The sequence below is a fragment of the Podarcis liolepis genome (assembly GCF_965112155.1).
Source record: "Podarcis liolepis genome assembly, chromosome: 8".
Classification (NCBI taxonomy): Eukaryota; Metazoa; Chordata; class Lepidosauria; order Squamata; family Lacertidae; genus Podarcis; species Podarcis liolepis.
Window position 1 is genome coordinate 16325618 of NC_139560.1, and position 12532 is coordinate 16338149.

At 44.6% G+C, this 12532-nt stretch overlaps 1 protein-coding gene across 2 annotated transcripts in view; it reads left to right on the forward strand.

The window, feature by feature from the left end:
* The window catches only part of TNFRSF11B (TNF receptor superfamily member 11b), a 110395-nt gene extending 98557 nt beyond the window's left edge, over nucleotides 1-11838 (forward strand). For both annotated transcript variants that reach the window (XM_083516889.1, XM_083516890.1), the window contains exons 3-6: nucleotides 1118-1487; nucleotides 7256-7453; nucleotides 9212-9436; nucleotides 9659-11838. In XM_083516889.1, coding sequence (XP_083373015.1) covers nucleotides 1118-1487; nucleotides 7256-7453; nucleotides 9212-9436; nucleotides 9659-10047 — 1182 coding nt within the window. In that variant the 3' untranslated portion in view covers nucleotides 10048-11838. The remainder of the gene's footprint in view (nucleotides 1-1117; nucleotides 1488-7255; nucleotides 7454-9211; nucleotides 9437-9658) is intronic.
* The last annotated feature ends 694 nt before the right edge of the window (nucleotides 11839-12532 follow it).

Genomic DNA, 12532 nt, shown 5'->3' on the forward strand with positions numbered 1-12532 from the left:
TTATACCAAGAACAAACTTAGTTGGTCTCTAAGGTGCCACTGGACTATTTTTTTATTTTTTAATATATTTCAACTGCGTCAGACCAACACGGCTACCTACCTGAATCAGTGAATAGCACAGTTTAGGGATTTGACTTTGGATCCCATCCAGACTTTGACAGTCCTTTTCAAAGGCAAAGGAGACACCAGGATGTGTTTGTGATGCAAAACAGAGGCTGCTTTATTTGTTTCTTTCAGTAAATCCAAACATTCTTCTGCGGTCTGCGTGAAACCCCAAAGCCAAGACATATAATAATGTTTTTGTATGCTGAAAAACTAGTTTCTTTACTTTCACAAGGCTGTGATTGAAGGGAAAGATGCCTGTAGGAGCTTTGGCTGTCTTTGCAATTGTCATCCAAATCCACATTTATTTCACATGAGTGGGTGGAGCTCAAATGTATTTTGACTTCCGTTTGGAGAACGGTGTGAAAGATCCAATAGAAAAGGAAATCAATATATTGTCATTTCCCTTTCAAAATCCTTTTCTCAGGGCGGGGGACAATAAACCCCGTTTCGATCCTGGGATATTTTTGAAAACATGAAAACTGTAGGTTTTTTAACCAGAACTTTGCAACAACATCATAATGTTTGTTAAGGGTACTACAGGCCATGTAACAGTGCTATAAGTTATATGAGTTGCTATGGCAGAAAATTATTTAATCATTAATGTTAAGAAAGGAAGATGAAGGTTATGTGAAGGATTCTGTACTGTATATGAGCATTTCTAAGATGCCCACTTCCTGTCCCTCATGAATCTCTGCCTTGTTGCACGTCCTTCACTGTTTGGCTGATTTCCAGATGGCACACACAAGCACACACAAATAAAACTGCATCATTCAAAGTTGCCCTACATCTGCCCTCAAAACAAGGGGACCTTCTCTAAGTCCCTCTCCAAGAGGTGTTTGGAGGGTGGCAACAAGGGGCAGAGCCTTTTTAGTGGTGTCCCCCTGTCTCTTGACACCTGTTTGGCACCGGCTTTAAGGGCAATGCCTCTGAGAAATGTAAATAGCAACAGCGATACCACCAGTGTGTTGCCAGCCACGTAACCTAAAACACTGTGTTGTGTCTCTTCTGCTAGCTGTTGGACATATCTGTGAAATGGACTGTCCAGGAGGACTTTCCCCCAAAGTACCTCCATTACGACTCGGAAACCTCCCGTCAGATATTGTGTGACCAGTGTCCCCCCGGAACCTACGTCGAGAAGCATTGCACGGCTTCATCAAAGACCGAGTGTGCCCCTTGCCCAAGTCAGTTCTACGCAGACGAATGGAACAACAACGATGAGTGCCAGTACTGCAACGTGGTGTGCAAGGAGCTGCAATACGAGAAAGTCGAATGCAGCAGCACCCAGAACCGTGTTTGCGAGTGCATCGAAGGGCGGCACCTCGAACTGGAATTCTGCTTGAAGCACACAGCATGTCCGCCGGGATATGGTGTTGCTGAGAAAGGTATGTGTCTGTTTCCCAGAGATGGCCTCGTGCCTGTTCGCCTGGGGCGAGGAAGAAACTTCTCCAGGAAATCAGATTACACACACACCCTTTGGTATACAGTGGTACCTCGGGTTATTTACGCTTCAAGTTACAGACTCCGCTAACCCAGAAACAGTACCTCGGGTTAAGAACTTTGCTTCAGGATGAGAACAGAAATCGTGCGGCGGCAGCGGGAAGCCCCATTAGCTATAGTGGTACCTCAGGTTAAGAACAGTTTCAGGTTAAGAACAACCTCCAGAACGAATTAAGTTCTTAACTTGAGGTACCATTGTACTGGGAAGCAGTAGGTTCTTGCATGTAGTCCCCCCCCCCAGGACCTTCAGTGCACCACAGATCACTAGCGTTATATATAAGGGGGATCAGCTAGTGAAAGCCTGTGTTAGAACAGGGAGAGCTGGATTAAAATCCCTGCTTGGCCATGAAACTCACTGGGTGACCTTAGGCTAGTCCCAGTCTCTCAACCTGATCTACAGGGTTGTTGTGAGGTTCAAACAAAGGGGCACCTTTAGCTGTGCTAACCTCCTGTTGAGGTGCATTGGATTCAGTGTCAGTGTGGTATAATCTGGCTGGCGGTCAGGATCCGGAGCATGTCAACAAGGATCCAGAGTGCCCGAGGAAGATGAATGCGATCTGAGACAGACAGCAGGGTCGGGATACAGAGAGGCTGAAACAAGGGAGGGGAGTCTGTTTAACACTTTCGCTCACAGACAACTTGCTCAGTTTAAGGGTCCAAGCCTGGGGCAACAACTGTATGGTTTTATTTATTAGACAAGATGCATGTACCGTTTGATTGCAAATAGAGCCTATAAGCTGCTTACCAAAAAAGAGAAAAGAAGAAAAGGACAAATTGCAAACAAGTATTTAACAAACTCGAAATAGAATTAAAACTAACAGTTAAGATAAAAACAGATTAAAATGCGCGCGGGCTTTCCGCATGCCTGGATAGGCTTGCCTGAACAAAACTGTCTTTAGCAGGAACTGCAAAGCAAAGGTGTCAATAGGCAGGGAGTTCCAGTGTTCATGTGCTGCATGCAACATGAATAGGTCAGTTTCATACAAATGCAGAACAAATCTGCGGCACCTGTAAACAGCGCCCGTTCCCCAGATCAAAGCAGTCAAGTAGATGTATATGAGGGCTGTGTATGTCTTGCTTTTCAGAGAACAGCCTCCTCTTTAAAGGAGTCCTCTGTCCCGTTCAAATCCTGTTGCAAACGGCAAGAACCCTAACACCAAGTTGCCTTGCCTTGCTATTTAAATTGCAGTTACCAATTCTAAATTTGCAGCTGTGCATATGAATCGGCCTATACAGATTCCATGCAAATCGGCATCTTCTTCTTTCCTTCCTTGCCCTAAGAGGACACTGGTGCATGGAGTCGTGCTGACTCAACGGTGCAAAGAGTAAGGCATCTTGGCTTGCGCTCCTTTACAGCCTTTTGGAATGACAGCAGGTGGGTTGGGGGTTGGTAGTTTGTTAACTTTAGTGGACTTTATTATTATTATTATTATTATTATTATTATTATTATTATTATTATTATTATTACAAGGCTGGCTTACATCAGACATAGTGAACCTGTGGCCTTCCAGATGTTATTGGACTTGAACTTTGCATTAGCCCCAGCTGATGGTCAGGGTGATGGGAGCTGCAAACCAGAGGTGCCTTAGGTTCCCCATCCCTGGTTCACAGTTATGAAAGTGCCTGCATGGATTTCAAGGCAAATGTATCCCAACAGCTGTGCATGGCAGCCTAGTCAAAATTTTCCAAAGCATCCTGGTTTTGCTGCTGGGTACAACTACAAAACCAAGACACACACAGTTGTGTAGCTCTCACACAGAGACCCTTGCATAGCTTTCAACTTTTGAGTACGCCCAGAGGCAACGCAGGGATCGCAAATTTATTGCAGCGCCTGTGAAAAACAGCCGTTGTCCTCCTAAACATCTCGCTGGACTGCTGCCAAAAGTGATGTTGCTCACAGTAGCAAAATGTTCTGCTCTTACTGTAATGGGTAATTTAATGGCACCAGCAAATTGCCTTCTAATGAGAAACATGATGGATCGACCTCATTCACAGGGACATTATCTGGGATGCAGTATTTATGGGTTATAACTAATAACATTTTTCATGGGGGAAGAGTGCTGCTTCAAGCCTCTGTGCGCCTTGACAAACAGCAGAAGTGCGGACTGATATAGCACCCAGAGAGTAATTATAACAATATTAGTGTAATAGCAAAAGTCATCGCAAATGTGTGGCAGTAATTAATTACCAATGTCGCAAATAGATACTCCTAGAAAAGCATGCATATATATATATATATATATATATATATATATATATATATATATGCAGGTTTTGGTGTCCTCGGGTGTCTTCCCGTGTAAAAGTTGGGGTGTCTAGGCGACGTTTCGACGAGGTCTCACTCGTCATCTTCAGGCTGGTGCTTCAGGCTGGTGAAAGCACCAGCCTGAAGATGACGAGTGAGACCTCGTCGAAACGTCGCCTAGACACCCCAACTTTTACACGGGAAGACACCCGAGGACACCAAAACCTGCATTCCTGTACCCGTGAAAATCTACGAAAGCATATATATATATATATATATATATATATATATATATATATATATGCACAGCCAGTAATTCTCAGGAGTGGGGGGGAGACAGATAAAAGAGGTTGTATGTTCTTTATTGATGGAAATTAATACTGCCACCGAAGAGCACTATCTAGAAAATAAAGGCTAAAGGAATCCTTGTCTAGAAACGACAACAAAAATATATGCAGAAACTTTATGGATCTGCTTGAAAATGGCCCGGCACATACTAGTTTCATCATTTTGTGAAGCTAAGGAGGAGTGAAAACCAGTCTCCTAATTCATTTCAACTCCAGATGCATAGTGTAGGTTTTTAATATATTTCTTTTACTGCAAAAATATTAGCTAGCTGCATATAAAGTGGCTTCCAGAATGCCCGGAGGTGTGAAAATCCTCATAAATTGTACTTTAAACTACAGCTACATTTTAGACATTGGATTAAATGCTTTCAGCATGCCAAACAGGAAATATAAAAATATTTACATGAGCTCATGTAATGCATTCTTCCAAAATACATTCATTCATTTTTGGGGGCTGGCAAAGACACCCGTGTACATCTGATCTCCCCTCCCCCTCATGTGTGGTTTGATCAATCCATTGTTTGCTGCTGTGCAAAAAACTTCAGGCTGTTATTTAAGCAGTCCCTCCATTCCAGGATTACAAACTGGTTTTGTTCTAGTAAGCAATTCTAGTTCAAAGGCCTTGCTGAAACCATAATCTGCCAGCCTGGATGTAACAGGAAACTATGGTTTGATCAAACCAGGAATTAATGTGTTAAGCCATTCAGTTGAAGAGTGGAAGGAAGGAGCATAGGAAGGAAGGAGTATGCAAGCATTAGATCCATTCCTGGAAGATTGAATGCAACCCATTGACTTCATTCAGACTAATGCTGTGAGCTACCCTGACATAGAAATTCCACAGAAGTGGGGCCAGTTCTGAAAAGGCCCTGCTGCTAGCTCCTGCACATAACCGTTGACAAAGAAATATAGAACAGAGGGTAACTCACACAGGGACCACTCAACCCATGCTCTTTATGAGCTTAAAAGTGAACACTAGAATTGAAGGCTAGAAATTTACTGGCAATCAGGGTGATATACTCCTAGAGTTTCTGTTGTGTTGAATATGGATGGATCACAATTCTTGCTTTTCTGTGAGAAGCTATGCATCTTAATAACCATGACAGCATGTGTTCCCTAACTGCACATTTAATTCATCATTGTAGATCTTTTAGTAAAGGACAGAACCCCAACTTTCTTGCTCTCCAGGATCCTAAAAATATTTTCACCCGTACATAACACCTTCTGTGTTGATTGCTTTACAACAGCAGTTTAATCAAATATGCATTCTTTAGAATTATTTTTTATTAAATATTAGCATCGTATTTTTAGGGCACATACAATAATCCAGCCAGGCCCAAAGAGGAGAATTGATGCATATTCTTCACTGTGTCACATTCCTGAGCTATTCCTTACCTTTAAAATCTTTGGAAACTCATTTAAGTGTATCCAGCAGCATAATTTACCCACAGAACTCTAATTTTCATACTCTAGCTCAAATCTATATCAACTAAGTGCAAGCAAGAGCTTTCATTTACATAGGAAAGGCAGAAAATGCCAGCTTGATTTGAAAAATGCAACACCTGTTTTAATTCTATTGCCATTTATGTTGGAATGGGAAGCCGCTCAGAAGGGGCTTAAATCAGCCCTGTCCAATTTGCAGCCACGAACCACAGACCATCAGGTGTTTGATAAACCCTTCATTTGAGTTAAATCCAGATTGCCTGCACAGGCTGGGTTTATTAAGCCACCCAGCAGGTTATAACACATGGCTGGCATGCCACATCGAACGTGAGCGTGACAAGCCAGATTTTAAGGGAAAGAAGGCATTTCATTGAGTTATCCAATGCACTGGTTTCAGTGCTCTGGTGAAAGAATTTCTTCAAAGTTTGCGAAAAGAAATGCCATCATCTATGGGCAATGCCAGCTCTGCTCCAGGTTTGCTCCTTGGTGCCCTCCCTGGCAGGGGCAGAAGATCTGGACTCCAGGGAGTGCACCGTAGCTGTTGCTGCCACTGCATTCCTTGCAGGCTGGATCTTCTGGTCCTGTGGAGCCTACCACCCAAGGTGCTCACCTCACGCTTGGGCCAGCCCTGACCCTGCCTCCTCCTTGGCAGTCCACCTCCTACCCTTGCTCCTGACTCAGACCTTCACTCGCCTAATCTTCACTGGAGAGGGGCTGCCTCAGGTGCTGAAATGTCTTGGGCTGCCCCTGCTCTGGGTCACTGTGGGAAATATAAAATGGCAGCTCATCGTGTGTTGATGTGGTGGGGCTTCAGGGCAGGTATATGCTGGGCTAGTCCATTGGAATCAACCCCAGTAGCCAAGCAACTATATCCAACTGTCTGAGTGGAGTTGACTTTGGACCAGCTCTGGAATATCAGAGTTGGATTTCTGAGGTTTATTTTTTGCTGCTCCCCACCAGTCCCATGTTCATTTAACTAAGGTGGGTGCCTGCCCACAGCATGTGGTGTCCTGTTGCGCCAACCAAGTTCCATGTGAACCTTTTGCTTGTCCAGATTCCATATCTGAATATTCCCCATTTAAAAACTGCCTAATGGGCTAGTTTTAAATATGTAGGGAGCTTTAGGAAGTACGTTTTGGCAATAAGAGCTGTTCTCCCTCGGAAGATGGACTGTCTGTCATTGGAGGTTTTCAAACAGAGGTTGAACGGCTGTCTGTCCAGGATTCTTTAGCTATGATTCTTGCATTGCATGGGGTTAGCCTAGATGACCCTAAAAATCCCTTCCAGCTCTACAGTTCGATAAATAATGCGGTCTTTCACCTACGTTTGAAAGTGGCTCAGTGCCTTGGCGCATGCACTGTCCCGTGTGAGACTTCTGAATGTGCCATTTACAAAAACAAAGCAGATTAGATTTAAAACATTAATTGGCGAAGCTGTCCTGGGAAATGAGCTTCCCCCTTTGAAAGAGAATCTTTGGGAACACACAAATCAGGCACTTATCTGATTGCTTTTCTGCTCAGTCTTTCATGCTGCCTTTCACCATATATATAAGAAGCCCCTGAAGTGCTGTATACAAAGTGATTGCCAAGCGTATTTATTATCTCTTTCTTTTGTCCCAAGGTACCCCTGAAAGCGACACGGTTTGCGAGAGATGCCCAGAAGGCTATTTCTCCAATGAAACGTCATCCAAGGAAGCTTGTCAAAAGCACACCAACTGCAGCGCGCTGGGTCTCAAAATGGTGCGCAAGGGAGACGCCACGCGTGACAATGTTTGCCAGGGAGAAAAAAGCGACAGATCAGATCAGAAGTGTGGAATCGGTATGTGCCAGTTTACCAGTTGTTATATTTCTACTAGTTAAGTTTTGTGCTTCAAAGCAACAAATAGTTTTCAGCTGACTGATGTGAAATAGAAGTTGTTCTCCATGTAGCTTGCTGGGTGGGGCAGAACTTCCCAGCAGGTGGGTCACCATTGCTTAACCCGAGCGAATGCAGAAGAGCTGAAGTTGGAATGGTGCAAACACGCTGGCAGGAACACTGGATTGATTCTGCCAGTGTGTTTGCACTGCGCCAACCTACCCACCAACATAAGAACATAAGACGAGCCTGCTGGATCCAGCCAACAGCCCATCTAGTCCAACATCCTGTTCCAACAGTGGCCAGCCCAGTGCCTGTAGGAAACCCTCAAGCAGGGCCTGAGCAAAAGAGGACTCCCCTACTTATGGTGAATACCAGCAACTGATATTCAGAAGCATGGCTGCCTCCAACTGCTGAGGCAGATCACAGCCATCATGCCTAGTAGCCATCAAAAGCCCTCTCCTCCATGAATTTGTCTAATCCTCTTTTCGCCTCGCTCATCCTTTCTGGTAAACAACAGCAATCCACCGGCTGTGAAGCTAGTGTAGCAGCTCTGTTCCTCATCCAGAGTGACACTTCTGAAAGCACTTCATTAGCTTATGGTAGGGAACCTTTGGGCCCCCTAGGCGTTGCTTGACTTCAGCTCTGGAAAGTACAGTGGTGCCCCGCAAGACGAATGCCTCGCAAGACGAAAAACTCGCTAGACGAAAGGGTTTTACGGTTTTTGAGCTGCTTCGCAAGACAAATTTCCCTATGGGCTTGCTTCGCAAGACGAAAACGTCTTGCGTTTTTTGCAAGTTTGTTTCCTTTTTCTTAACACCGTTAATACAGTTGTGACTTGACTTCGAGGAGCAACTCATAGAATGCGGTGTGGTAGCCTTTTTTGAGGTTTTTGGTGATTTTTGAAGCTTTTCCAAAACTTTTCCGACGCCGTGCTTCGCAAGACGAAAAATTCGCTAGACGAAAAAACTCGCGGAACGAATTAATTTCATCTTGCGAGGCACCACTGTAGCTCCAGGTGGTAGTTTCCATAGCAACCAGTCGCTTGCACTCTTTAGTCATGCAAAGATACACCTGACCATGAGAGCCATTAACTTAACAAAGAGGAAGTTTGGGGCCGCTTGAGCAGTCTTTTTCTACAGAATGAAGCCACAAGCTTGGGGGTGCACCCCCAAGATTCTATGCAGACTAATGAGAGTGTTGGAGCAGGACCAGGGAGAGACCAGGGTTCAAATCTCCCCATGCCATGAAGCTCACTGGGTGCCCTTGGGCCAGTCACCATCATAGCTGTCAACGTTTCCCTTTTTTTAAGGGAAATTCCCTTATTCCGAATAGGATTCCTCGCAAGGAAAGGGAAAAGTTGACAGCTATGGACCATCTCTCACCCGAGCCTACCTACCTCACAGAGTTGTTGTGGGGGTTAAATGAGGAAAGAGGGAACCATTTACGTTGAGGTTCTTAGAGGAAAAGGTATCATATAAATTTAATGAATAAATAACACAGTGTAGTTTCACAGAATCCAGGCTTATTTACCCAGGAAGGAAGTCTCATTGTGTTCAGTAGGCTAACATCCAAGTAAGCATGCAGAGGACTGTAGCCTTGGTAGAGCAATACTGGGGATTTTTTATACTTTTCGAAAGGGCACAAGTGCAATATTTGGATGGCTGATCCAGACCAGGCAGACTTTGAAAAATCAACACGCTTCTTCTTCTTTTTCTTTAGATGTGACCTTATGTGAGGAAGCATTCTTCAGGTTTGCCGTTCCAACAAAACTCACGCCCAACTGGCTAAACATGCTAAGGGATAGTCTGCCAGGTATAAAGGTCAATACAGAAACTACAGAAAGGCTCAAACAAAGGCACAGTCCTCAGGAACAGACCTTTCAGTTACTGAAATTATGGAAGGAGCAGAACAATGGTCACATTGCGGTCAAGAACATTAAGCAAGGTAAGACCAGTATACAAGCAGAGCAGTGTATGCATACACTGAGCAAGCTCACATTTATTTATGAACTCTTCTTCCTTGGAGGTTTTTAAGCAGAGGTTGGATGGCCATCTGTCATGAATGCTTTGGCTGAGATTCCTGTATTGCAGAGGGTTGGGCTCCCTTCCAACTCTACGACCCTGTTAGTCCACGAAACAAACCAGCTTCTCTATTTGTCTTTTGCAGGCATTGACCACTGCGAAAACAGTGTCTCAAAACACATTGGCCACCTCAACATCACCTTTGAGCAGCTCAGCATCCTGATGGAAAATTTGCCAGGGAAGAAAGTGGGGAAGGAAGAAGTCGACCGCATTCTGAGGCTGTGCAAATCTTCCGAGCCGATTCTCAAGCTTCTCAGCTTGTGGAGAGTAAAAAATAGAGACCAAGACACTATCAAGGGCTTGACGTATGCGCTGAAGCATTTGAAAACATACCATTTCCCCAAGACGACGATCCAAGGCCTCCGGAAGGTGGTCAAGTTCCTCCACAGCCTCTCGATGTACAAATTATACCAGAAGCTTTTCTTAGAAATGCTCGGAAACCAGATCCATTTGGTGAAAGTGAGGCGCGCATAGTTTTAGCTATCCAATATTTCATACTCCACTTGCTGCTAGCAATAACGATTACATTTTTGTATGTGGATTGGGAGGGGGAATGTTTTTCTATATTATGCTTATTTATATTTATACGTCCGACTGGGATAGCTCAGAGCTATCCTAGATCATTTTAAAATAATAATAATAATATTTTTGTTGTTGTTACATTAAGCTCCTGATCTGGAATCTTAGGACATCCAAGATTTCCAGTGAAATCAAACAGATGTGCAGAGAAATACCAGAACAAATATTTGCTATTTATATTCACTGAACTCCAGAATGTTGTACATATTTATTAACTTGAATGGCCGCAGTTTGAGATTAAGGGTAGAAACAGATGACCCGCTTGCTGAGAGGTCAGCACTGCAGCATCCCATATGGTGAATCTGTGGGGTGGGGAACAAGGGTGCCCTTTCCTGGGGGCAGCTGCTCTTCCGCTCGCTCCCCCAACATAGTTCTTACTCAGATGCTCAAAAGAGTGTTTGAGGGCACCAACTGAGCAGGGCAAGTCTAGCCAGACTGGTGCACTGCAAATGCTTTGAACTGCCGTATTTTTCGCTCCATAAGACGCACCTGACCATAAGACACAACTAGTTGTTAGAGGAGGAAAACAAGAAAAAAATATTCTGAATGAAACAGTAGATGTATGATTTTTGTGGTTCATGCTGTGGCCACAGACATGTGATTTGACAGTGAGTTTGGGGTAGCCCAATGCAAAAATCCTGAGAATCCACATTGATCTGTGTTTTTGTGCCATTGTTGCCCCACACAACAGTGGGTGCATGATTTTTTTGGTGCAGGCTGTAGCCATGGACGTGCTATGTGATCTGATGGTGAATTTGGGGTGACCCAATGCAAAAATCCTGAGGATCCATGGGCTTTTACCTCCTCCCTCCCAGGCAGCCTCCTTTATCTCTAGCGTCCCTTATCACCCTCCCCGATCGCTTGCCGATCAGCTGCTTCCTTTCAACACTCCCTTCCCTCTTGTTTGCCTTAGTGTCTTTTCGTTAGCTGGAGCAGTTTTTTGCTTTCAAAAAAAAAAAAAAAGCATGATCTGCTTTTCACCCCTGGGCAATTCGGCTGCAGGGACCACGCATTTGCTCCATAAGATGCACAGACATTTCCCTTTACCTTTTAGGAAGAAAAAAGTGTGTCTTATGGAGCAAAAAATACAGTATGTTCCCATTACCCCATCAAGCACAGCATCAGGGATGATGGGAGCTGTAGTCCACAGCATCTTCAGGTTGACCCCCATTGTAGGTGATGCAAGGCCAATGTTCATGCCCATGCCAACATCCCCTTCACTCTTGGCCTTTGCATGATGAGCATGAACCCCCAATAGGAACACTGAAGTATGTCCTGTTGAACATGCTTAGAAGGGCCCTCCTGACCACTGGGTACTAGGGTTGTGCAAGATTCGAACCCAGTTCTCCTTCAGGCCTTCACACTCAACACACAAAAGCAAGATGCAGAGGCCTGTGTTTGCAGCGCCAATATACCCACCCCAGTTTGCAGTCTTGTGCCTTTTCCCCCCAGAGAGCTAGAGTTTCAGATTATTTCTCAGGAACACCCCTATCTCTGTTACAGAGCAGGATCCGAAGCAGTGTGAGGCGCTGCTTGACTCACGCACAAGAGCTTTTCAGCTCCCTCTTCAAGTGGCAGCTCCACATTAGCCTCCCTGCCCCCCAAAAAACCCTCCCTTCCCAACCTCTAATGCAGCAGTTCTCAACCTGTGGGTCCCCAGATGTTGTTGGACTACAACTCCCATCATCCCTGAGCTCTGGCCTTGCTAGCTACGGGTGATGGGAGTTGTAGTTCAACAACAACTGGGGACCCACAGGTTGAGAAAGGCTGCTCTCTCTCACACACACACCAACCATCTTTCCCCTAAACTCAATTAATAATGCTTCCAAATACCAGTTGCTGGAAACCACAGGAAGGGTGAGTAACTTTGTGTTCCTATCCTGCTTGTGGATTTCCCTCAAGCATTTGGGTGGCCGCTGTGAGAACAGGATCCTGGAGTTGATGGGCCATTGGTCTGATTCAGCAGGGCCTATTTCCTAGGTATGAAATATTGCCATCCAAAGGATTTCCCCCCTTCTCCTAGGTGTGAGTGCTCACACATGGTGGATATGAATCTGCCCCGGGCCCCAAAAATTCTTAAAATGGACCTTTTAAAAGTTGTGTGTTTGGGGTTTATTTGTGGGGTTTGGGGGGTTAATAATAATAATAATAATAATAATAATAATAATAATAATAATAATTAATATTGACAAAAGTCAGCCTCTGAACCATGCTGCAAACCTTACCCTCTCCCTGAGTAAAATACTTGGTTCTTTTTAACAAAATTGAAAATAGTGCCCCTGTGTACCAGGCAGGGCTGTCTTAAGCATATGCGGCGCTGGGGTGCAAAGATCCGCTTGGCAGCCCTCCCCCCAGTTGCCCATTCCCAGGCGTGTAGGAG